General features: G+C 39.0%; 1 protein-coding gene across 4 annotated transcripts in view; it reads right to left on the bottom strand.

Annotated features, from left to right (window-relative positions):
• Positions 1-5439: 5439 nt before the first annotated feature.
• The window catches only part of LOC117296479 (PC3-like endoprotease variant B), a 35538-nt gene continuing 14552 nt past the window's right edge, over positions 5440-26425 (bottom strand). For 2 of the 4 annotated variants that reach the window (XM_033779429.1, XM_033779431.1), the window contains 10 exons: positions 25463-25500; positions 24213-24295; positions 21889-21977; positions 20494-20666; positions 11274-11516; positions 10829-10929; positions 9174-9395; positions 7506-7918; positions 6809-6978; positions 5440-6410 (listed from right to left, as the gene is read on the bottom strand). In XM_033779429.1, coding sequence (XP_033635320.1) covers positions 6114-6410; positions 6809-6978; positions 7506-7918; positions 9174-9395; positions 10829-10929; positions 11274-11516; positions 20494-20666; positions 21889-21977; positions 24213-24295; positions 25463-25500 — 1829 coding nt within the window. In that variant the 3' untranslated portion in view covers positions 5440-6113. The remainder of the gene's footprint in view (positions 6411-6808; positions 6979-7505; positions 7919-9173; positions 9396-10828; positions 10930-11273; positions 11517-20493; positions 20667-21888; positions 21978-24212; positions 24296-25462; positions 25501-26425) is intronic. The other 2 variants (XM_033779430.1, XM_033779432.1) reach the window with 2 other exon arrangements.

The following is a 26425-nucleotide window of genomic DNA, read 5'->3' as shown; positions in this document are numbered from 1 at the left end:
AGCTCAAATATAGACGCACCTTGCCAGACATTTTAACCATACAAATTATATCAGATGACTCAAATAAATGTTTTTCAAGTTAATTCCATCCCTTGTGAAACCACAATAATTATCAAAAAAAAAAAAATACAAATTTTCAATCCCGCGAAGAAGTGGATGACTTAACCTTAAAATTATTGGCAAGAGAAACTCACAATTGAATATTTTTGGTGACAATGCAAATCTCTTCATTTGTTAGGTACCAACCAATAATTGAATGTCATAAAATGAGCTCGGCCCAATTTCATAGCGCTGCTTAAGCGTAAAATGTTGCTTTTAATATGTCTAAGAATAACTAAGCAGTACACCTGATAATTTAGCTGATAATTCTGGTAATCAGAATTTGGTTGTGCTTAGCAACTTTGTATGCTTACGCAGCTCTGTGAAATTGGGCACTGATCTCTGTGTTGTGTTGTACAACAGAGCAAAGGTTAATGTAATTATGGTGGTTACAAAATCCATGAATGACCAACTTATATTTAATAATCCTATAACTAAAGCCACCCTCTCCTTTAATTAGATTGTGTTACCACATTAAACCATGCCTTTGAGAGATCGTGTACAGCACCTAACGTGTGATGTGTGTTTTTGGTTATTGTCTGCGTGCGAAGTACCCTTGGCCTGAACACCATGATATCCGTTGATGTTTAATGAGGTAAAAACAACACATCAAAACAAGGGTTTTAATTTTCTCCAAACATCAGATGGAAGAAAGAAAGAAAGGAACAAAAAAATCGGCATCATTTAATACCTCCTACAAGGAGATCTTTTCTTCCATTTTTTTTCGAGGTCAATTAGTTCCTACAATTGCACTCCCTTGAGTTTTTCTCCCCGAGGCAAAAAGGCCCGACTATTTTGCCGCCGGCGCCACAGCCAGGAGTGTCGGCAAAAATGCCGAAATGCAATACCTGCGGCAGCCCGTCAGAGCCAAAGACCGCTATTCACTTTCCCCCATGGGTTTGATCCTCACAAAATTAAACACAGGGGTTCTAATTTTCCTCTTTTTGAGGGGGTAGAGTTGTATTTTCTTTCCCTATTTTTGTTGTGTGTGCGCCCGTGAACTATTCTTATCGGTCTACTGGGCGTGTTAAAGAAAATAAAAGTGCCGGTATAGTGACTTGCGTAAGCTTTAAGCTCCTATATTGCGCACCGCACGCTGCTACGATACCAGGTGCTTCGCCCCTCGCGTCTTGACGGGGAGATTGAGGCCGAAACACGGCGGGTAATCTGAGCCTGCTCCGCTAAGCCACAACGGACTGCCCGGCGTCCTCCGTCAAGCTAGAGTGCGGAGCATGCACAAGACCATTATCAGAGCGGGTCACATTATAGGAAAGGGGGGGGGGACACCGCGTGTGCCTCTTGGGAGGTGGGGTCTCGCACAGTGCAGTCAACTCAGGAGTTTTCTTTTGACAGTGAGACCAAGGGTTCTGGAGGCCTCCTGGGAGTCCTGGGGAGGCGGTCAGAGGGGGGTTGTTTCTCCCCCTCCTCACACGGAAGGGTCAGCGTAAGGCGTTTGTGTTTGTCTTGGGACGCGTGTCGCTAACGTGCGCGTGCCGGCAATTTGCATTGTGCAGAAAGCCAAGGTCGTACAGCTTTTGAAATTTGTATTTTTTTTTTTTTTTTTTTTTTTTTCTCCGTGTTCGAGTTAATTGATGGTGTTGATAAGGAGGTCAAACAAACTAATTCCTTGTATGTTTAATATTTTGCTTGATTATTTGCATCATATCATCCAAGTTAATTTACTACCCTCCATCATTTTGTAGGCGTAATGATCAGGCTTAGGTCCTTGGGAACAACAGTATGAACATTTCATCCAGTACCAGGGTTGGCCTACATCTACACAAGGTGTATGCTCTTATACACTTTTCAGTGCTGATTAAAAACAATTGCCAAGATTTGTCTGCGGGTAAACAAATCGGAAAACAGTCAGGTGGGAAGAACATCATGCCTAATATAAATACTGACGCCCTCTTGTTTTCTTCCATTTAAGCATTCTCATTGAAATTATGTGTTTTCTTACTTCTAGCCTTTCCTCCGATCTACTTTCCTCTCTTTTTCATCTTCATCAAAAAAAATGTTCAATCATCTTATTTCATTCTGCATCCTTTATGATCCTGAAGTTATGCTTGATTAATTTTTATTTAAAATCAATAGTATGTATTTAATTCAAACCAGGCCAAATAATCATTGTTATAATATTTTTGATTGATATTCAACAGCAGATAACTGCCGTTTACACATGGAGGTAGGTTTACAGGTATCATTTAAAACATTACAGATGAGTAAACCAATCAATTCATAGGATTAGTTGACTGGTATCATGTAGCAAACAAACCACTGGTCTCCTTTTAGGGGGTCAAATCAGAGCGTTGATTGACTCAACACCGACACCTCCGAGCCCCTATAAATAGGACCACTTCTCTCTCATCTCTCCAGTCTCCTGACGATGACTAGAGTAAGCTAGTCGAAACGTTGACTGTTGAGACTAAGAGTTTACTCTGCGCTCGTGCAGTTAATTACAATCCTATAAGCTTAAAGACCATGGACACTATTGGTAATTGTCAAAGACTAGCCTTCACAGTTGGTGTATCTCAACATATGTATGAAATAACAAACCTGTGAAAATTTGAGCTCAATCCGTCATCGAACTTGCGAGATAATAATGAAAGGAAAAAACACCCTTGTCACATGAAGTTGTGTGCGTTTAGATGGTTGATTTCGAGACCTAAAAATCTAATTCTGAGGTCTCAAAATCAAATTCGTGGAAAATTACTTCTTTCTCGAAAACTACGTTACTTCAGAGGGACTGGTTTCTCACAATGTTTTATACTATCAACAGCTCTCCATTACTCGTTACCAAGTAAGTTTTTATGCTAAAAATTATTTTGAGTAATTACCAATAGTGTCCACTGCCTTTAATTACGATCCTATAAGCTAAAGTAGTGAGTCCAAGCCAACTGTCTATACCTTCCGCTGGTAGTAGTTAAAAAGCAGGAGAGTCCTTTTCAGAACTAAGAAGTCTCTTGAACATCTGATAAATCTACTCCCGGACACTGTGAAACTCTCCAAATCGCTCAACACATTCAAGAACAGTTTAAAAACTCATCTTCATAGAGAAGCTTTTTGTTAAGTTTATTTTCTTATTTTTGTTGTTTGCTACTTTCATTGCTTGTTGTTCCTTTGTAGAGTAGCGCCATGAGCGCTGCCTTGCGGCGGATACCGGCGCTTTATTAAGTGTCCATTATTATTATTATTATTATTATTATTATTATTATTATTATTATTATTATTATTATTATTATTATTATTATTATTATTATTATTATTATTATTATTATTATTAGAATAAAGCAAGACAGTTCTCTAAGAACAAACTCTACCTGTCAAGTAGATATACAAATATGGTGTTGCCACAAACCAAATAAATGTTGGTACATGTATAATACACATTTCAAAAGCGAAATAAAACACACTCGGCCTGTTCACAGGTAACCATTGTTTTCGTTTGCTTTATAGCCAGAGTAATGTTTATTTACCACCATTTTATTATACCTACGTGCATAGAACTTGAGTTTTTACAAAGTGAAGAGCACGGACATAAATACGAATTATGACAATCGGGTCCAGTGATTGGACCAACTTTGAACCAATGAATATTCAGCACAATTAACTTATTCATGATATGCAAAGTTATGGAGTTTCTAACTTAATACAGGGTAATGAGTAAACTGAATTATAGCTAAGCTTTGCATAATTAAGGAAATTTAAATTAAGGATATTTGATTGGATGAATCATTACACAATGATTTGAATTATTCATGAGTTGCCACCTGACAAGTCAACTAATCCTGACGATATAAAAAATAGAGTATTTTTTTAGAGTAAATTTAAAATGAATAATATATAAGCTGTACTATTAACTACTAGCATTATGGTGGGATTGCATCAAAGCTAATAGTTATAATTTCTAAGTTGTTTTAAAACAACATTCAAATGAGACTCATTAAGTTGTTTATCATCATGAGTATTTAAAAAGTGAATAAATTTGCATAATGAATCCATATTTTGCATAATGAATCATTCATATTGAGAGATGTGTGTGCATAGTTAATGAATATACATAATACCTAATCAAGTGAAACCCTATATTCAAAGAATTTATAAGAAAATCTAGCACTACATTTTAAATTAAAGACACTGGACACTATTGGTAATTGTCAAAGACTAGCCTTCACAGTTGGTGTATCTCAACATATGCATGAAATATCAAACCTGTGAAAATTTGAGCTCAATCGGTCGTCGAAGTTGCGAGATAATAATGAAAAAAAAAAAACACCCTTGTCACACGAAGTTGTGTGCTTTCAGATGCTTGATTTCGGGACCTCAAATTCTAAATATGAGGTCTCGAAATCAAATTCGTAGAAAATTACTTCTTTCTCGAAAACTACGTTACTTCAGAGGGAGCCGTTTCTGAATATGTATTATACTATCAACCTCTCCCCATAACTCGTAATCAAGAAAGGTTTTATGCTAATAATTATTTTGAGTAATTACCAATAGTGTCCACTGCCTTTAACTAGTAAATCCTTGCGATATATTATATTCTCATGCATAATCATATTTTCAATAAAAATATGTCATATGAAAAATTTACTCAACCCCTAAAACACCAATTTATCAAGCACCCCTTCAATTAAAAGATACGTAGTTATCCTTAAACCTAAAACAAAACAAAACAACATTCCTACATGCAACCCAAAGTGGTACAGTTCCCTCAGTAATAAATAACATACATTATAAATATTTGTTGTCGAAAATAGAAATGCCCTACATGTGAGTGAACCGAGTCTTAAATCATTTTATTGCGCATTTTATCATTGTATAAGAATACATGTACGTTTCAATTTTGGTAATATGTATGTTATTAATAATTTGTGTTTTTTTTACCCATATACATTGATGTGTGTAGCACTGTATACTCTGTACTTTCCCGAGTCCTGTGAAAAAAATCACAGGCATTTTACTCGGGTGGGATTCGAACCCACGACCCTTGCAATTCTAGAGCAGTGTCTTACCAACTAGACTACCGAGGTTGCCCGGTAGCTAGAGGCAGTTCGAATCCTATGTTTTAGCAGCGGGTACTGCAAACGATTTAATAGATGCTAAATTTGCATCGGGGATAAAGAATATTAATTTTTTTTACCCATTTACATCGCAAGTATATGGGTAAAAGTATATGGGTAAAAAACACAAAAATTTATATTCTTTATCCCCGATGCAAATTTAACATCTATTAAATGTATGTTATTGTTTGTATGGAGTACCATGAGCACCTTTGGTAGATTTGTGCACTTTATAAGGTTTTATTAGTAGGCCTACTATTATTATGTTAATCTATCATTGTTTTAATTGATCACCAGTATTATTTGTAATAGTTATGTGAAGTGCATTGAGATTATTTTTGGGTGTAATGAGCTATATGGTAAGCCTAATAATCAATATCATTATTATTGTAAGTAAACAACGAGCCACAACTCAGTGTGACTGGTACTCTGATTAAGTAGACCGTGAATACCTTATCAATACACAGAGGCGTTTTACCAATGTGACACCAGGAAAGACTTCTGGCTCCACAAGATAGCGCCCTCAATGTCTGTAGCTCAACTGCAGTAGACTTGCCATCTGTCCTTTCTTCGTAAATGAACAGATAGAAAAATTTTTTGCAAAATTTTGTCAAATATTGCAGCCATTTGCAGCTGCTCTAGGCACCAAATGCTAAGATTAATCTCGAGTTAGGACGAGTAACTCGCCCTAACTTGGTTCAATGTGTCCAAACGTCAATGGATACAGAACTTAACTTGTCCTAAGTCCTAAGATTAATCATAAGTTAGGTGAAATCGCCGTCTGGTGAGGTCATCTTCAAAGTCAATACGTCAGTTGGTTGGACTAAGTGGCAGTGAAAATTATAGTTCTAAAAAATTGTGGGCATACTCAGAACAAAGTAAAAGAAAAACCAAGGGAAAAAAGATGACCTGGTGTCTGTAGTGTCCCAAAGTTCCCCATTCCATTAGAATCTAGTATCGTATATCTTTTTCCTTCAGTAGTCGTTGCAATTCCTTAATCGTATCCTTCCTCAACTCATCCAGCTCATGTGACCTCACCTGACCATGTGACCTGACCTCTTGATCATGTGACCTCTCCTCTTGGCCCCTATTGGTCATCAGGTCGTCAAACTCGTTCCTCCTCGTCTCCTTTCGCTCTTCGAACCTTCGCCTCATCTCGGCTCTCTTGCTGATGTATATTTCTTCGAGGAGAGCTCGAACCTGGGGATCCTTCAAGATCCCGTCAAATTCTCCAGTGTCGATATCCTCCTGTTAGGGTTAAGAAAAAGAAAGAAAATTGCACGAACATTTTTAAAGGGTTTTGTTACCTTTTGTAGATCAAGTTTTCGGCTATGACATGAATCCCTACTCAACACTATGAATGGAGATGTGATTTTCAAGTTAAGCTAACAACAGCTAAATACCAGTAACAAGCAATATGAAACAAATGAACATTTGGCTGGTAATCCTGTTTTCATCAAGAAAGAAAATTCATGCTAAGCAAATTTCCGTGCTTAGCAGCTCTATGTAATTGGGCCCTGTTCTTTTCAGAACCAACACTATTCACAAAACATTTTCCCATGGTGCTACCGATAACCTCACCTAACTATATGATGAAAATAATTTAGAGATATTTAGAGATATTTATTAAAAATTATAATTTTTACCTCATCGTCCAAGTTGTGTTTTGTATTTGGAGGTGCTTCTAATCCTTTGGCTAAATTATCCTTGTCAATAACGATCTCTTCATCATCTAGCTGCTCTTTGTTATATAGGTCAACGACCACGTTGTCTTCAATATGCCCGGTCAGGTCAGGGTTCACGGCTGGGTTTTCCTCTGAATTGATAACAAAAGTTTAATACAAATAACCTCCTACTTTTTGACCATTCATTATTATCCACTGTAGTTTGATTGATATATTATATGGTTTTGAATGATAGATTAATAAAATATGATATCATGATGTCAACTGCATCTACATGTGTGCACAGTTCACAGTCAACCCTCCTACCGTCTTTGAGAAAGACTCTGCTAGGGCCGAAACGTCAGGGGCCAATTTCATAGAGCTGCTTAAGCAAAAATTTTGCTTGAGGACGAAAATAGCTCGCTTATTTTTCACATGTTACTGGCAAAAATGTCATGCCATAGGGGCCTATACATTGCTTGTGACTGGTATTTAGCTGTTGTTTACTTAGCATAACAATTGAGTGTAGTCTTGTCCGGTAATGTGATATTACTGAGCAAGGATTTTTTTGCTTTAGCAAAATTTTGTGCTTAAGCAGCTCTATGAAACTGGGCCAAAGCCATTATTTCTTCTGCAATTATTTGAAAAAAGAGTTGAATGAAACATTTTGGAAACGCACCGTTAGTTGTTGTCGGGTCAGCATCATCATTAGTCCCGTACAACACCAGCTGGAAGCTGGTGAATCGAGCCACCTTACTACTCCCCCTCGGAATATCAGGAAGGTCCTCCTCCTGCGTCTGGACCCCGGGTGGGGTGTGGTGATGCTCTACCTCCAGGCGCCACACCCCGTTTGGGTTCTCGCCCCAGTTCCGTACGGACATGAAAGGAAACTCGTCCACTGACTGAGTGGTGTTGTCGTTCTTGCGGGTCGAGAGGAGCTCAGAGGGGGTGCCCTGTGGGGACCAGATCGTCAGGGAGACGTCACCACGGCGGGGGGCTTGGTATGAGATTTTGGCGATGGTGTGCTCCAGTTTGGTGATGGGGCAATTTATATCTATGTAGACTACGGTGGACATTCCTTGAAGGATTGATCTAGAGAAGAAAGTTAGGACAAACGAAAGATAAGCATTTGAGGTAGGGATGTTCACATAATGAACAAAATTAATATAACAAGTTTGCTTGAATGACTCAAAGCGCCCTCCATTGTCTGAAAAAGACTTGTTTTCAACTGACTCTTATATGAGTTGATGGAGGGTGAAGCTTGTTTGTCCAGAAGGAGAATATTAATTTTGGTTTTTACCCATACACAGATGTGTGTTAGCACTGTATACTCAGTACTTTCCCCGAGTCCTGTGAACAAAATTTCACAGGCAGTTTACTCGGGTGGGATTCGCACCCATGACTCTTGCAATTCTAGAGCAGTGTCTTACCAACTAGACTACCAAGATTGATGTAGAAGGAGTTTGTTCCACAGTGCTAGTGCAGTGCAAGTCTTGGTGAAAGACGCTCTTGTTGAGTTGGGCCTACAAATATGTACATACATGGAAGTGTTGTGGCTGAGTGGTTAAGAGTACTGAATTCAAACTCTGGTGTTTCTGATCAGCAGAGCGTGTGTTCAAATCCCCAGCCATGACACTTGTGTCCTTAAGCAAGACATTTAACCACTGCTGCGTCCTTCGGATGGGAGGTAAAGCCGTTGGTCCCATTTGTTATGTGCATGTAAACGAACCCAGTGTACTTATCGAAAATAGACGGGGTTCGCCAAGGTTTTCCTTGCTGTGGCTGCTGTATACGCCGTAGCACCTTGTAAACCCTTATTAGGTGCTAAATAATTGGGTCTCAGAATTCATCACTTCAATAACCTATCTTTCTGAAAGTTTGTACATAATCAGCGCCTTGAGTACCTTCTATGGTAGATACGTGCGCTATATAAGACTTCGATATTATTATTATTACACATGTTCGCAACTATTCCACCGGCAATTTTTGATGCGCGCAAACCCTTCAGCAAGAACTTATGGGGTGGGTATATGGAAGTTTCCCCAACAGACCTCGGTATCGTTTGAAAGTAATGTGCACAGCGCAAAGTTGAGCAGGGGAACGTGATAGTTGAACAACAACGCCTTGAACAAAAGACTAGTGCATCCCTCTGAAGTCAGTTAAATTCACAACTCTCACTATACTTAGAATGTTCATGTATTAAAGGTGCATTTGTGTTTTTGTTTGTATGGGCATGCCTACCAATTCTCCTCAGTACTGTTCTTTGTCATTGTTTTTGTTTTTCTTCTCTGTTGGAACGGAAATTAAATGTCTTGAAATGAAATGAAATGAAACATTGAAAACTCACTTATGATATCTTGACGGTGTGGTCGAGTACGTCTGCTGAGGTCCGACTAGTCTCCAAGTCAGAGCCAGCTCTACCATCTTGCCGGCATCCAGCATCCCGAATCCAAACTTCTCATTGGTGTGGAAGCCAGCGCCGTTAATGTGCCAGCCAGACTCTTCCACATTGGGAATGTGGGATCCGTGAACAACGATGTGCTGTAGATCACGCCAGGTCAGATTTGGGCTGCAGAAGAAAGACAAACGATAGTATTAATATGACTATTATTATTAATAATAATAATAATAATAATAATAATAATAATAATAATAACCCGTTTTTATACATGCTATATAGCGCTTTTCACACCCGGAGGGCGTCCCAAAGCGCTTCACATTATAACCCCTGGTCACTGGGCCTTAACTCACTCCTTAAACCATCTCAGCTCCCTGGTGGGAGTATACAGCCTGTGCAACAATGCGCTACTCGGCTAAATCAGTCACAAGAACCATCTCTGCCCTCACAGGTACCCATTTACACCTGGGTGGAGAGAAGCAATTATAGTGAAGTGTCTTGCTCAGGGACCAAGATTAACATTTATCATGTTTATTGTTTTCCTTGTATCTTACAAAATTGGTTTTAATTGAGTTTAAATGGACCATTCCAAAACCTAACGCCATGTCGAACTAAACTCTTTTGGTATAATGATGTTCTTTTGTGGGAAACATCAATTAGTGTTTTAAGTATTAATATGGAGTTGTAGGCCCTATTTTTCATTATGCATTTATAAAAACCCAGTGAGAGTTTACCTATTGTGAAAAAAAGTTAACAATCAGATTGATGTAGGGAGAATATTGTGCCTATGGGTTTATTTAATAATTCCCAATGCAAAATTAACATCTATTCATAAATACCCCAGACAGTTTCTCTACTCCTATTGGTAGAGAGCGTGTCACCATGGTCACAGGGGGGTGTTCAAACGGTTGATAATGACCAGTGTCTATAACCGGATGGCTTCCGCGTATCAGGCGCGTAAGATTATCTCGCGGAACGCAATTCATAGCTATTAGGCACGTAATCTACTTCTGAGCGCGCGAGCATTATCTATTTCTAAGCGCGCGCGCGTACACACAACCCCCGCTCAACAGACTCTTCACAAAGTTTTTGAAAAAAATATTTCAAACCTCGAATTTTCAACTGTCAAAGTGTCTGTAATAGGAGACTTTCCAACGCTAGGCGGCAGCAGACATACCGGGTAAATTTCCATTGTTTACGTAGTTCTGAACATGCGCATAATTCTGAGAACAATGGATTTACCCGGTAAGTCTGCTGCCCTCTATCGTCCCAGAAAGTCTCCCATTGTATTTTTTTTACATTTTTTTAGCAAATTTATGAATGGGATTAAAAGAGTAGTGACTCGTTCTTAAACGACCGTTTAAAACCTTGCAAGGTCGTGCCTTTATCACATGGCAATTCGACTCTGCCGGCTTTAAACGGCCGTGTAAGAACTCATTGTACCCTTTTATTCCCTTATTAAACCATTGTGTTATACCCATCATTAAAAGTAGAGGATTCAAACTTCCTGAATTCAGTGCACTTAATGTGGCTTGGGCCCACGACATGCCACAGAGCTTGGTAATCATTGAGTATATCTGAAAGAAAATCTGATGTCAACTTACTTAGCTTGGAGAACCAGTGCAAAGAGACCTGCTGCTAGTGGGGCCGCACTGGAGGTCCCGATGAAATTATCAATGCAACCATCACGGATGTCCGTAGTGATCTGTGATGGATGAAATCAAAACAAGAGAATGGTAATCAAAACTATTCACCAATGCAACAACATTCCAACAGAACGGTCGTCGAGCACATGCTGGAATACTTAACTGATCCAATATGACCATTCCCACTGTCTCCACTTTTCAGACACTTCCTTTAATAATTGTTGAATGCAAGCCCACTACATGTCTTCACTTAAATCCAATACTTCAATATTAGTCGTCCCCCTCACACCTACATGTAATTCTTGGGGGACAAATCTTTCCTTTTTCTGTATTTAGTTTCATGCGCAAGTCTTCTTCTTTTATTTATTATTAATACCAAGAAGCAAATGCATCGTCTACTTACCACCAGATTTTGAGGTTTACTGTAATCCCGGTTGGCCTTGATGTCACTGATTCCTCCAGACAGAACGACAGCCATCGTTGAGGCGCACTTCTCCATGAAGTAAACCGACTCCCCCATGTCGTTAATGGAACCAACCGAGATGGTGTGGATGCTACCGACGTAACCGTCCGCTCCGCAGTCGTCTCCGTTATTACCGCCGTTACCCGAGGCCCAGGTGTAGATGGAGCCCTTGCCACCACGACCCTAAACAATAATAATAATAATATTTATTACTTAAAAACTATTTCATGTCACATAGACATCAATAAGCATTGTACAATAAAAATGTATCAGTTATTAAGAAATACAGATTGATTATTAACAACAAAAATATCAATAATTAATTGATAACAAAGTGATTCTATATAGGATTTGAGGCATTGCATGGTGAGGTATCAATGTATATTTGGTTTGCGGTAACACCATGTGTATATCTACTTGCCAGGTAGAGTTGTTGTTAGGGAACTGTCTTGCTTTATTCTACTGCCGTGGAGTAGATAATCGGAGGTTCGGGAGACTTCTCAGTTCTGAAAAGAACTGTCCTGCTTTTTAACTATTACCAGGGCGGATGGTATAGAAATTAGACTGGACTACTACTTTAGCTTATAGGATCGTAATTAACTGTACTGCCGCGGAGTCAGTTCTGAAATTGGTCTCAACGTTTCGACTAGCTTGCTCTAGTCATCGTCAGGAGACTGAAAGTGATTCTAAAAAAAGGTGGGATTTCAAGGTTCACATCAATTCCAGGGTATTAGCAGATCAAATAGCTATTGGCAGCCCATTCCACAAGCAGAGGGGCAAATATTTTAAATGAGCGATTGCCATACTATTTTGTTTTGCCAAGTTGTTGCTGTAAAGATACAAAACCAGAGGATTTCGAGTGCAGAGTGCAGTAGTTGATCTGTAGCCAAGTAGCTCACAAAGATAACCTGGGCCCAATTTGATGGCTCTGCTTACCGCCGAATTCTGCGCTTAACACCGTGATTCCCCGCTTACGTGCAAGCGCTGAATATCTGCGCTAGCCTTGTAAGCGTAGAATGCCTAATAACGTGAAGTACGCACGCGCAGAAGTCCAAATTCGCCGCTAACCCGTGAAGTACGCTTGCCTTAAGCACAGAATTCCTGCTTTTGTAAGCGCCGATTCTGTGCTTACGGTAAGCAGAGCCATGAACTTGGGCCCTGGTCACGTAGCCGCTGTAACCGCAAAGGAATGCGCGCACGCGCAGCAAATACGTCATATGACGCGGTCATTATCTCCTCATGCATATGTATTTTTTTCTTCTTAAAAACAAAGTTATGACTCATCGACTTGGAGGCGGGTTTAAGAAGGCAGAGGTGGAGTCTAAGCTTTTTTAATGAATATGCATTAGTAGGGGCTTGTTCGATGTTTACGTTGTGATTTAATTTTCATTCACAAGTTACTGTGTTTAGATTTTACCGTCGTTTCAAAAATGGTGTAATTATGGTGGTAAAAATACGATTTTCATACTTATTTGGAGGATTTTTCATATATTTAAAAAACGGCTTTTTTGAGAGGGTATATAATCTATCATTTTGTGAACGAGGATGATTGCAACGATCCTGTCCGCCGTAGAACAGAGCTTAAATTTTTTTTTCAACTTAAAATTTGTTCATGAATATGCCATTTTTTGGCAGTTTTTTGACCAAAATAGTAATTTTATACGTAAATAGGATTGTTTAGATTTCCTTAAAGTCAATTTTTCAACCAGAACTCGGCACATTTGTCCAAGATTCTGTTCGTCCGGCAGTCTGTGCTTGGTGTGGTCAGTCATGGATTGCTCCATGGGTCAGTGCATGGTCAGCAACCAGCATGGGTGCCACCACACAACACAGCTTCCTTGAATGCATTGTAATCTGACACCGCGACCTCACGATGTATGCACAAAGGATTGGAAAAGATTATTAAGAAAACATGTGGAGAGAGGCTCAATTCTTTCACTTTCAGGTAATATTTGTCTGCTATTTAATTTATTGAATACACCATACAAGTTTAATGACAATAAATGATGAAAGACCATGCACAATACTGACGTACAATAAATTATAATTCACCAATAATGTTATCAGTCGTCAAGATCATATAGTTGTTATACTAAACCTCGTTGCATTTTTAGTATTTTTTACATGTAAGAATAAACGACCCACGTGTGAGAAGCTGAAGGATCATGGAAGGAGAAAAAAACATGTTGATTGATCATAAAAACCATGTGGAAACGAACGGGATCTGTTTGTTGACATTTTTAAATACTGTTTTCGGTGAATTTAGGAAAGAATATACCCAATTGTACATACTGATATTTCTTCCAATTTTCATCATCTGATTGCATCTTTGTGGGGTAAAAAACCAGGTAAAAACTCATGTTGAGAAAAAAAAAGACCTGGAAAACCCTACAACTTAATTTTGAAACTTAGCGACAATCTATGATAATTATACGCTCAAACTAGATTATTGTTTTTGCACAAACAATTGACGTGTATTTTTATCTATGTTTAGAGAAATGCATACATATTGTTTTAAAATTGTATTTTTTCAAACAATTTTTTGTTTAGACTTATTTATTTCCTACAATATTTTGAAGCGAACTAGGTGGCCAATAAGTAGGCCTGTGCTGTTTTTAAAATTTTGACACACAAGGAAAGATCACTTCACATTCGCAATTTGTGTGATGTATATGAACCAGGATTTTAGTGTGTTTGACGAGCCAATTTTTAAATACCTGCTTTAATTATTTATGTTTGTCTATAGATGCTTATGAATTTCACAAATTAAGAAATTGTGAGTTCAGAAACAAGACAATTTGTTCTAGTCATTGTGAAATCAGCGGTTAGCTTGGTAGGATGGACCAACAACCATGAGATTGCAGGTCCTGCAATCTAACCACTGGACCACGGTGACATAATGTGACGTTCAATTGAAAATTAACCTCTCCCCCCCCCCCCACCCCCTTCCCCCACCCTCCCCAGTTCAGTGGCCGTCAGCTTCTACAGATTGCGGTGAAAGAAAATACCTCTGAGGACAGCTATGTAGTGTTTACTTAATCACCTGGTAAGTGCATAAATAATAAATTGAGAACTAAATTAATCACTTACACTCTAAATTAATCTTGCCTAAAAGAATTCAATAAAAGTGAAAGAGCAATGCGGCTTAAACCCCAAAGATTAAGACCTGTACATTTTTAAATTATTATTTACACACCCTGAATTCCTATGAGTTTATGTACATTTTGTTAATAGGAGAAATACTTAGACCTGTTTTTTGTACCACATTCTTGGGCATATAAGAGAAATACTTACGTTTGTTTACTTACACGTTTGTTTACTTACACGTTTCTTGTACCACAATTTTAGGCATTGTAAGCCACGGATGAAATTGAATTTGATCCTCAAATCTTTGGGATCATACGCTTAAAGATTAAGGGCCATTTACAAATTTGTAATTTACACATCATGAATTCATATGATTTTATGTAAAATTCTTCAAAAGGATACATACTTACACATGTTTCTTGTACCACAATCTTAGGCATATAAGCCGCGGATTAAATTGATTTTGACCCTCAAAAATATTGCGGCTCGTACACCAAAGATTAAGATGCATTTACAAATTTATAATTTACACATCATGAATTCGTATGATTTTATGTACATTTTAACAAAAGGATACATACTTACACCGTTTCTTGTACCACAATCTTAGGCATATAAGTCGCAGATTAAATTGATTTTGACCCTCAAAAATATTGCGGCTCGTACACCAAAGATTAAGGTACATTTACAAATATATTATTTACACATCATAAAAAAGTGACCAGTTCTTTATGGATTGAACCTTGGGATTTGGAAATTAATAAAATGAAATTATTTTGAAAAGGCAGCAGGTGGTGCATGGGCAGGGCTGGTCATGACCCAGTGAGTCCGGATGACAGACTGCAGAATGTCCACTTCTTCATGCAGTCCTCGGACGTCACGCCGGAGGGTGTTGAGATGGGCGTGGACCGACTCCCCTCCTTGCTCGCCGTGGAAGCCAAGACCGAAGTGCCACTGTCGCAGCCAGGAGATGACATGGTCCTCTAGTAGATGCATCTTCGGCGGCACACTCTCAGATGGAAAAGTGGCTCGAAAGTAAGCCAGGTAGTTCTTAATGTCCTGGCTTAATGCATCTACGGCTGGGCCATCCAGGACCGATGAAGTGTTAAACGTCCGGTGACAAGTGCCAAACAGCTGGAAGAGTTTGGCATACTTTGCAGCGACTGTTCTTGCTTCACCCACCAGGGAAGGACAAAGATCTCGGGTTTTGTTGACTACTGCGTCGGTTAGGAGTTTGATGTTTTCTTCCTGCATTATATATAAGATAGGTAAAATATTTTAGCTCTAAAATACTTATCAGTTATAATTGTTATTAGTCATACTTGTTATTTGTCACAATGTCTTATAAAATTTGTATACCTTGCAACATTTGTGGACATGATTGCCAACAAAACTCTTCCCATGGTAGGCTTGTCGCTGCACCCGGAAATCCTGGAGAACGATGTCAAGTTGCCCAGCTAGAGGACCTTGACCTGGCTTAAGTGCTGCCTTTTCTCGAAGATCCTTTGCCTCCGCCAACTGAACAAAATTAATAACATGGGCAATATAGTGAATAGAAATGATTGGGTTTTGTGTACTTTTTGTAGTGACACAAAACAATATCCACAGGTTTACATTAAACAACACGGTTTGAAGGTAGAAACCGTTGAAATATTACTTCTTAGGCAATGTATGATGTAAATGCAAAGATAACCTAAGTCTCCCAAGAAATAAATTTGTGTGACATCGGGAGATGAAATTTTTTTTTAAGGAATATTGCAAGTAATATTTTAAGGAAAGATTTCTACCAGCAAACCCTCAGACAGTTTTACATTTTATGTTATGAAAACTTACCAGATGTTGTTGTTGCTTTCGCAGTGCAGTTGTTTCAGTGATGTAAGCTTGAAGATCTGCACTTCCCTCCACAGATGACATGATGGTGTCCGCAAGGTCTTCTTCTTTCTGACGGAATTCCTCATCCAAGGCCTCTGCCTGCAGATCTAGTTGCCGGGCCCTCTTCAACACGGAGACGACACTCTTGAAGCAGGAGCCAAGTGCTGGATTGTCTTCCTCGGTGCGATGTTCATCTTGCAACGCTAACACAGCCGCCACTTGCATGTCAAGGTCATGACATGCCCCTTCAAAGCTATTAAAATGCTTGAGGTATAACCCCAGACTGATGTGAAGTCCGGGGGGGCAAACCTGTAATAAGTAAGAAACAAACTAACTTGTAACTTCATTTGCATTGACGTGCATTGAATTAAAAAACAAAATTGTTATAAGCGCTAAATACAGTTAGCAAATTGTTTACCTGTGTCAGCGGGATCCTAAACATTGGCTCTCTGATCACGTTGTTGAAGAGTTTGGCCTTGGAGAGATTACTGCCATCATCGTTGAATCTGCGGAGGTCGTCGTCCAGGGTCTGTAGAGTCCTCTGCCTGGATGGTGTCCGTTCCTCCCGGGGCTGGCGCATGTCCTCTTTTGTGATGTCACAATAAAGACAGCAGTGTCGCCCTATTCAATACAAGAAAAAAATAAAATGAACATACGTCTACATTTTGCTTTTTTGAACTTCGAAAAACAAAACTGAATTTACCTGAAGCCCCGGTGATTCCATACACTCGGCAGAGATACTCATAGTCCCCGAACATGAAGAGTCTGATGTTGTGGCTCTTCCAAGTGCAGGACTGCAGCTCAGCAACTTGTTGACAGAAGCGCAGGAGACCAATCTTGAGGTTGTTGCTGGTATCACCTGCTGCGAAAGCACAAGCAACTACGGTGTGTCTAAGGGCATTGGGACGTCCAACGTTGGCGATCTGGAACATCTGTTTGAACGTCCCGCCTCCCTTGTCGCCTCCGATCTTGACCCAAACCTCGGTCTGTGGGATATTGCCCTCGTGCCAAGTTAGCTCGTTGTTCCTGTTGAGGAGAGGAGCAAATTTTAAGCATTCTATTCAATTATGTTCTTAAAAATTAATAATGAACTGTTTCAACTTTCCTATTTTTCTTACTTCTGGTAGGCATCTAGTTGCTGTCTAACTTTAGCGACAAGGGACTTCACAGCTACGCAGGGGGCTGGCTTGATGGTAACTCCTCCATTGACGTCGTCAGGGAATGAAAAGGGGAGGTTTTCAGCAATGATGTTGTCCGCCACGACGTCTCGTTGTTGATGACGCATGGCGTTTTCTCCTTCGGTGAGAATGTTGTACTCCCTCAACCATCTTTTCAATTTCCTGGTGCGCTTCCAAGAGACTCCCAGGTGAGCCTTCGCAGCAAGGAGCTGCATGTTGGGGATCCTGATGGTGTTGATCTTTAAGTCCCGCAACATGCCCTGCAGATCTTTTCGCAGGTGGCATAGCTTGAGTTCGTCTTTGTGCTGCTCCTTTGTTGCACCCTTGCTGAGAAGGTTACGGGTCTTGTCTAAAATCTCTGAGCGCCGTCGGATGGTTTTGGAGGAGGCAACCTCGCTGCTTTTCCGAGGAGTGGGGACACAAAGTGTCATGAGAGGCTTATTATGAGAAAAAAAAAGATACAAAATAATCAGCATCTCAAATCATTTTAAGAAATTCCTTGCATGGAGGTAAAAGGAAAAAAACACAAAGAAAATAGTTTTAAACTTAATAAATAATTTAATGCAACGCTTAAGTTGGGAAATAATTCAACTCACCAGACCACCGGTGCTGTACTGTGTGGTTAACCCGTCTGCAGATTGGGCGAGCTTGGTCTTCAAGATGTGTGCTCCGAGAGCCTCCATCTGAGGGGTTAACGGCGCAGTCAGGGGACGCAGCAACATCTGGGTGACTTCACTTTGAGTTGTGGATGGCTGAACGATTTTATCTGCAATTGAAACTGTAGGTGGGTTAACTGAACAAACATGGGTTGAAATTTCACCCACAGTTACATGGACCTTGCATGCTGTGCACTTCATAGCTGTACTAAAAAACAAATCAGCAAAATATCCTCGGGGGGCAGTGATGCTCTCGAAGTGCACTGGTACTTGACAGACTGGACATGGGGCGCTAGGTTCTCTGAAAGATTTATAGTGTGCTGTCAAGCACCCGGAACAAAACAGATGCATGCAAGGTGTCTCCAGGGCATTGTCAAGTAACTGGGTGCAAATTTTACATTCTATCAAGGCTGTACTTGACAATGGCTCAAAATTGGAAATCTTATCCCTGGAGACTGTGGGTGAGGGGGGGAGACTGCTAAAGTGCTCTACATATGCGGGGGTAATCCTAGGCCTGCCAACCCCTGTGCGTTTCTGCTTCTTTTTTCGACCAGCTGTGAGATGTTGGTGGACAGAATTTGTGCAAACAGTGCAGACACCTGTTCTTGGGTGGGGTGGCCAGGCGGGGGCAGCTTTCCTAGGCAAAAGAAACAGACAAGTATAACAAGAATGGCACATGTGAGGGGGGTGAGTGCTTTCTTCATCATGGGAGACGTCAACCTGAAATGTGCTAAGAATTTTGTCTCTGTATTTGGCACAACTCTTAGCACATTTCCCAGCCTTCGTGTCCAATGATGACAAGCACCGCCCCCCACACAGTCTACATAACCTTTTCAGAAAACTCTTATGTTCATCCATTTTGAATCTGTATTACAGAAAAGAAAAAAAAACAGGAAAAACAAATTAATGTTAAAGTTTGAATTATATTAACAATAATTTAAAGTTAAAACTTAGATTTTGTTTATTGCACAAATTGTTTCTTTGACAATTTGTTTATTGCACAAATTGTTTCTTTGACAATGTGATTTAATTTTTAATGTTAAAAAATAATAATTATAATACAGATGAGGTTTTCCCTGACAGACCATTAAAAGTCGTTTAGGCCTATTAATTACACAAAAATAATTACACAATACAAATAGACAAAGATGTGTTTTTTTAAAAATGAACTACTGTTTTCCAAATTTGCACTGTCACAAAATTTTATTGTAGGCCTATGGATTGCATTTATTAATTAAACTCTCGCCTAGTTTACTTAGTTACTTGGTTATTATTAATGTTATTATGAAAAGACGGATGCTTTTAATAAAAAACAAACTTGGTTTGGCCAAGCCTGTTTGTTTGTTAATTGTTTTCCTGAAGTCTGCTAGAAGAGGAGTGTTTATACTGAGCTGTGAAAAAGAATGTTTTTTTTTTTTTGTTTTTTTTTTTTTTTCATTCATAAAAACCCCACATTTTCTAACTAATAACTGGTTACACTAGACCTGATACATGGCAGAAATATTTGCATAAGATTGCCGAACTATTTATTTTTAATAAGCATAAAAAGCAGCTACGTGTACAGGCCCCTTTTGTTCAAAAGCATCGTTGCCTAAATAGGCAGAATTTACTTTTACTACGAGGAGTAAAGCGACCCCAACGACCACAATCAAAGCACCCGTCAAACGCATCGTTTAACGGCACTCCATTTGTGGCGTTGTCCGTGTGAGCGCGTTTCACGTGAAATGTTGCGGGTGTCAAATTACAAATTGCCCCATTGACCTTGACGAGATTTACACAAAACGAAAATAAAAAAATTCAAGCAGTAAATTGAAAACCAACGACATTCATAAAATAATATGACAAATAGAAATCATGTACTGGGAATTTCATAGATTCACGCAAATTTATACAATCTATGTTTATACTTTTGTTATTATTCTGAAGAAATTTTTGGGGGGGCTTTGGCAAAAAGTAAAAAAAAAAGGGTTTATTTACCTTGATGTGCGTCCGGAAGTCAGTCGATCGCGTCAGATCTACATGTGAATGGAAGGTGACGCTTGGCCTAGAATGATGATTGGCTAACGTAGGTCGGTTTGGATGTTAAATATTCATGAGTCTACTATTTTCCCGCCAGTTTTTCTAACGTTTTCGTTGATGAGTTCACAGGGAAACTTTTAAAATTCGGGCCACCACGAACGCATTTTGACCGCGCGCGGGCGCCCTGTTTCTCGCCAAGTTTACATAAATCGCGCGTTGTTTACACAAAGACTTCAACGCGCAAGGTCAAACCGGATGTCGCACTACGTATCTCTCGGGTTCCTACGTGTGGTACCCTCATAATTGTACAATAAGGGAGCACTGTAACCTCAACTGGTTCCCATTTACCTTTGTGATTCCCTCAACCAGCGCTTCACCCATCAATTTCCCTGGTACCCTCATAATTTTGCCGGTATCAGCTGGTCCCCAGCAACAGCTGTAGATATCAACGTGTTGATTATGGAACGTCAGAGCGTCGGCTTCAATTGCATCAGTCACATCGCCGTCAAGAAATCGTATGCCTAGAGATCAAACCAAAAATCTTTGTCATAAACAAAAACCTTAACAAGCTACATTTGTACATGTGCATCTTTGCTGAGATCCAATCTTTCTATCAATAAGGAAATTGAGTTCACGTGAGATTAAACAAGTTTGTATTGTGTAAAAGACAATTGTTTAATTATTCTTCTCCAGTGGTTTTCAGAAAGCCTCTTATAAGGCTGTTAAAGACAGTGGACACTATTGGTAATTGTCAAAGACTAGTCTTCTCACTTGGTGTATCTCAACATATGCATAAAATAACAAACCTGTGAAAATTTGAGCTAAATTGGTCGTCGAAGTTGCGAGATAATAATGAAAGAAAAAACACCCTTGTCACACTAAGTTGTGTGCGTTTAGATGGTTGATTTCGAGACCTCAAATTCTAAATCTGAGGCCTCGAAATCAAGTTCATGGAAAATTACTTCTTTCTCGAAAACTATGGCACTTCAGGGGGAGCCGTTTCTCACAATGTTTTATACTGTCAACCTCTCCCCATTACTTGTTACCAAAAAAAGGTATTATACTAATAATTATTTTGAGTATTTACCAATAGTGTCCACTGCCTTTAAATCACCACTCAAGTTAAAGGCCCGGTCACACAGGCCTCCATAACGAGAATGCATTGTTAAAACAATGCACGCCCGCGATTGGTTAAATGAGCGTGGGCGTACTATGCAGGGAGAAATTCAACCAATAGAATGCGTTCTATTTTCGTCGTGATCGTTATAAATTTCGATATCGCTGCAGCGTGACTCGGCCTTGAGTCGTACATGTGGGGAGTTCTGTTTTGTATAGCTGCTTGTTGCAGCTACCTCCTTGGTTGCAGCATGGAGCAGGCGTGATATTTGGCCCTCGGAAAAAAGGATCATGTACACATAATGCAGGCTTTAGTACTTTTCAGGCTAATCGCAATTTTCCTGATTTTTCCAAAGGCAAACAAAACGGCAAATCAGACTAAAGTAGGAAGCATTACATGCCTGATGGAGGTATAATAAAGCAGTGTTTCTAAAATTTCAAAACCTTATGTAATAGATAAGCATGAAAAACTCAGAAGTACCTGATAAACAATGACAAATTATTTAAACAAACACTCGTATAAGAAACAAGTTTAAATAGCTTTCCTGTTAAAAAAAGTTGTTCAAGAAGCTATTTATATACTGTAGTCAGTAGGCCTATTTTAAACATAGTCTGGTAACTTCTTACCTCCAATGCTTGCCTCGGGGGCTGCTCCAACACCACATATACCATTATTGGCTTCGGCAGCCACCTCTCCTGCACAGCGTGTGCCATGACTGTAGGAGAAGTCAAAATGGAAGAACAAAATTAGACAAGAAACCAAATTTATTTGTTATAACAATATTCATTAACTACTGGTTATCACTTTTAATTTTACACTGTGATACACGTAGTTGTCACACGTAACTTACAGTAACCTCTAAGCCTATCTAACATGTCTAAAGGTAAACATTAAATAAATTAACTATCAGACATATTTGGTCGTCAGAAAAAAAGTAGGAATATTTCATCAAATACTAGGGCTGACCCACATACGTACAAAATGGAAAGGTCTTAAATGGACTTGGATCGGTCGAGTTGGTCTTTGAAAAGCGTATTAAACCGTTTGTTATAGAATGCATATGATTAGAGAGATATTTTAAAAGTAGAATATAATGATCCACACAAGTATCACTCGAAATTACGTGGTTTTCCTTTTACCTCGTCGACAAACACGGTCGGCCATTTATGGAAGTCAAATTTTTGACTCCTATAAATGGCCGACCATGTAAGTTCTCAAAGTAAAAGGAAAACCACGAGGCAAATGTGTGTGGATCATTGTATTCTACTTTTTAAACATCTTTCTACCCATATGCATTTTATAACAAACGGTTACAAACGCTTTTCAAAGACCAACTCGACCGATCCAAGGCAACGTGTTCCTTTAAACTCCTGAAATGCTTTATATTGGGCAAGGCCAAATTAGGAACAGTATCCCAAGTACAAAGTAGATCAAAGAGCATGATTTACAAATATCCAAATAAAACAAGATCTACTTCTTGGCAGGCAGACATTAAACAATTATAAATTCAAATACAAGTCTGAAAATGCTCATCCTTTGATTTAGAAATTGGTTTTGTTTAAAAAATATAACTCTAAGCCTGAAATAACAAGACATTAGGCCTATTAAATTGCAACAGAAATAATGCAACAATTATATCTGAACTTTTGTATATTTTCAAACAATTAATACATTGCAATCAAAACCATCTGGCATGGCTTGAACACGCTGTATATTTCACTGATATTTATTGTACATGTGCCGTGTTTCAGTCAGTGATATCAAGTTAATAATGTTAATAAATACAAATTTATATCCATAATGAAATCAATCCTAGTTACAGCTGGGTGAGCATGACTCACAAATTATAAAACAGATGTCCGATAATATGATATAATATTGTATAAAACAGTTTTGCATGCAAATGTAGTGCGTTGTATAAAAGATTAGACATAATGGATATTTGGAGCTGCGTGTAGTACGACAAATTTAACAACCTTGTACAGAAAATAGCATGTTTATATACATGTTATAAACAATTGATACTATATTATTCTTGTTAGAACAAACATGTGTCTGAAAAAAACAATGAATGAAATACAAAGATCAGTCAACAACAGTCAACAACAGTCAACAACAGTCAACAACAGTCAAAAACAGTCAAAAACAGTCAACAACAGTCAACAACAGTCAACAACAGTCAACAACAGTCAACAACAGTCAACAACAGTCAACAACAGTCAACAACAGTTGGCCTACACAACAGTACATATATGTATTGTCATGTTGTGGATAGGAAGATTACAACATTCTGAAAGCATTCCGGGGAGAAAAAGGCTCAGGTTATAACATCAGTTGATAAAAGCAAACATTGTGGATACAATGTACAGGCATATCAGTCAACAACAGTCAACAACAGTCAACAACAGTCAACAACAGTCAACAACAGTCAACAACAGTCAACAACAGTCAACAACAGTCAACAACAGTCAACAACAGTTGGCCTACACAACAGTACACATTGTCATGTTGTGGATAGGAAGATTACAACATTCTAAAAAGTATTCCAGGGAGAAAAAGAAGCAGGTTATACAAACATCAGTTGAAACAAGCAAACATTTGTGGATACATAGGCATATCAACATGTTTAAAAAGCAACAGTGACAAAAACAGTGGGTTATACACAAATCAGTTGATAGTACCACAAATGTGTGGATACATTAAAACATGACATGAAGGCATCCGTCAAGTCAGTGGAAAAATAAAATTGGATCAAAAGAAAAATTTGTTGACAATAGCACACATTGGTGGATTCATTGGAAAAAGCAGTGGATTGAAACAAAAATGTATAGATTATAACACACAATAGCAGACATTTTGTTGATGGAATAACATGAACAAATACCACACAATCCTTTGATGGAATTAAAATGATCATTACTAGTACCCCCCTCCTCCGGTGTTCACTTACTCATTTTCATTCCCTCTTTCGGGTCGATCGTCAGGATGTGGATCTCCGTCGTTGCCATTGAAATCCCATGATGCTTCGGGGTCCTGTGATCAACATCAAACAAAATGTGTTATCAACAAGGGATGAATTTGTGATGTTACCTCTTGATATGAACTTTCACATTTTATAGTTCGTTGTTAATAATAATAATAATCATAATAATATCGAAGTCTTATATACCAAACAAGGTACTCAAGGCGCTGAGTATATACAAACTTTCAGAAAGATAGGTTATTGCAGTGATGAATTCTGAGACCCAATTAGTTAGCACCTTATACATGTTATAAGGGTTTACAAGGTGCTACGGCGCACTAAGCAGCCACAGCCAGGAACCCCGGGGCGAACCCCTTCTCTTTTCGAAAAGTGCACTGGGTTCTTTTACATGCGTTACACAACACATGGGACCAACGACTTTACGTCCCATCCAAAGGACGAAGCAATGGTTAAGTGTCTTGCTAAAGGACACAGGTGTCGCGGCTAGGGATTCGAACCCACACTCTGCTGATCAGATACACCAGAGTTTGAATTGGGTGTTCTTAACCGCTCGGCCACGACACAACAATGTGTATCAACCACTGTATACTCAGTACTTTTCCGAAATGTGAAACAAATCCACAGGCAAATCCCTCGGGTGTGATTTGAACTCACAACCCTTTCCATAACGCCTCTCTTAATATTGAAGCATGAGTACGTCACAATTACGAGGTAACCCAAAACGAGGCCACTGCAAGCAGTGGCGGACGTGCGCCTATTGCTTCATTTTGGGTAAGAATTATGACGTCATGATGCATGAATATTAAGAGAGGCGTATTGCCAGAGCAGACGTCTTTACCACTAGACCACTGAGTTAGGGCAGTGGCTCGAGGCAGCTCGAATCATATGTGTTAGCAGCGGGTACCACAAACGATAAGTTATATTTGTATCGGGGATACATATTTCATCCCGATGCAAATACAACATACCGATTAAAATCGTTGCGCTACCTGCTGCTAACACATAGGGTTTGAACTGCCTCTAGCAACCGGGCTAGCTTGGTCATTTGTCAATTGTTTAGTGATAAGACATCTGCTAAAGCAATGCAAAAGTCGTGGGTTTGAATCCCATCCCAGGCCTTTTGCTTCACAGAGCTTAGGAAGACACAGAGTGTACGCCATTCTCATCCCCGGTGCAAATACATCTTTTTTACAATTTACAAATATCAATTAACTTACGAAGTTGTTCTTCAGATCCGGGTGAGTGCCATCCACACCTAAGAGTGAAATAGGACAAGAAACAAAATTAGTACCACTTCTGAACTTGGTATTTTTTTGGTACGCATGCATTTATCAGTGGCAGATCCAGAGAAATAAAAAACAGTAAAACCCATAAAAACAATGGAATTGATAAGAAGCTGTTTCATTCCCCCCCCCCCCCCCCTCCATATTTTTGACTAAATGGTTCTTGGAAGCTCTCAAACCTAAGCAAAACGCTCTCTGTATCCCCCTGTATTTTGGGGTACTTTTTGTAACACAAAACACAATGTCAACAGATTTACATTAAACACACAGTTTGAATTGATAATTGAAGGCTTCCCTGAAAATATTACTTGCTGAGTAGCTGTCGTTCTTGAGAAATGAAATATAAACAATTGTCGCGAAAATATGTTTTACATGCTTAAATAGTTTTTGTGACTTGTTTTAATATTCATTTCTCAAAAACTAGTCAGAAGCCATTCAGCCTGTAGCTCTATTAAAGCTACAGATCACACCCAAGTATACGATAACATGGGGAGGGACAGGAGAGGGGTCACCTTTTAAGGTATGCCACTTCTGGGGCAGTTTTACGGCATGCGAAAAAAACTTGGCAAGATAAGGGGTGAACATGCAAAAGCATATGGCTCATTTTTTGTCAGCTGGTCAACAAACTTTTAAAAACAATCTAATAATGTGGCTAAATTATATGTTGATTATCTGGTTTGAATATTCATGAGGGTTGTTAATCAATATATTTACATGACTTATTCTAAACTGATCTTTTAACATGCATGCAATACAACAGACAAAATTTACCCCCCCCCCCCCTAAAAAAAGAAAAAAAAAGTTTTCAGGTTTCAGTAAAAGGGTTGTAGAACTCCAGAATTCTTTACACTTGCCGCTTTGGGCCTTGGGTACATTTACCTAGGGGGCTACTGAACA

Source organism: Asterias rubens, chromosome 11 (assembly GCF_902459465.1).
Source record: "Asterias rubens chromosome 11, eAstRub1.3, whole genome shotgun sequence".
Taxonomy (NCBI): domain Eukaryota; kingdom Metazoa; phylum Echinodermata; class Asteroidea; order Forcipulatida; family Asteriidae; genus Asterias; species Asterias rubens.
This window is presented reverse-complemented; position numbering and strand designations above follow the sequence as displayed.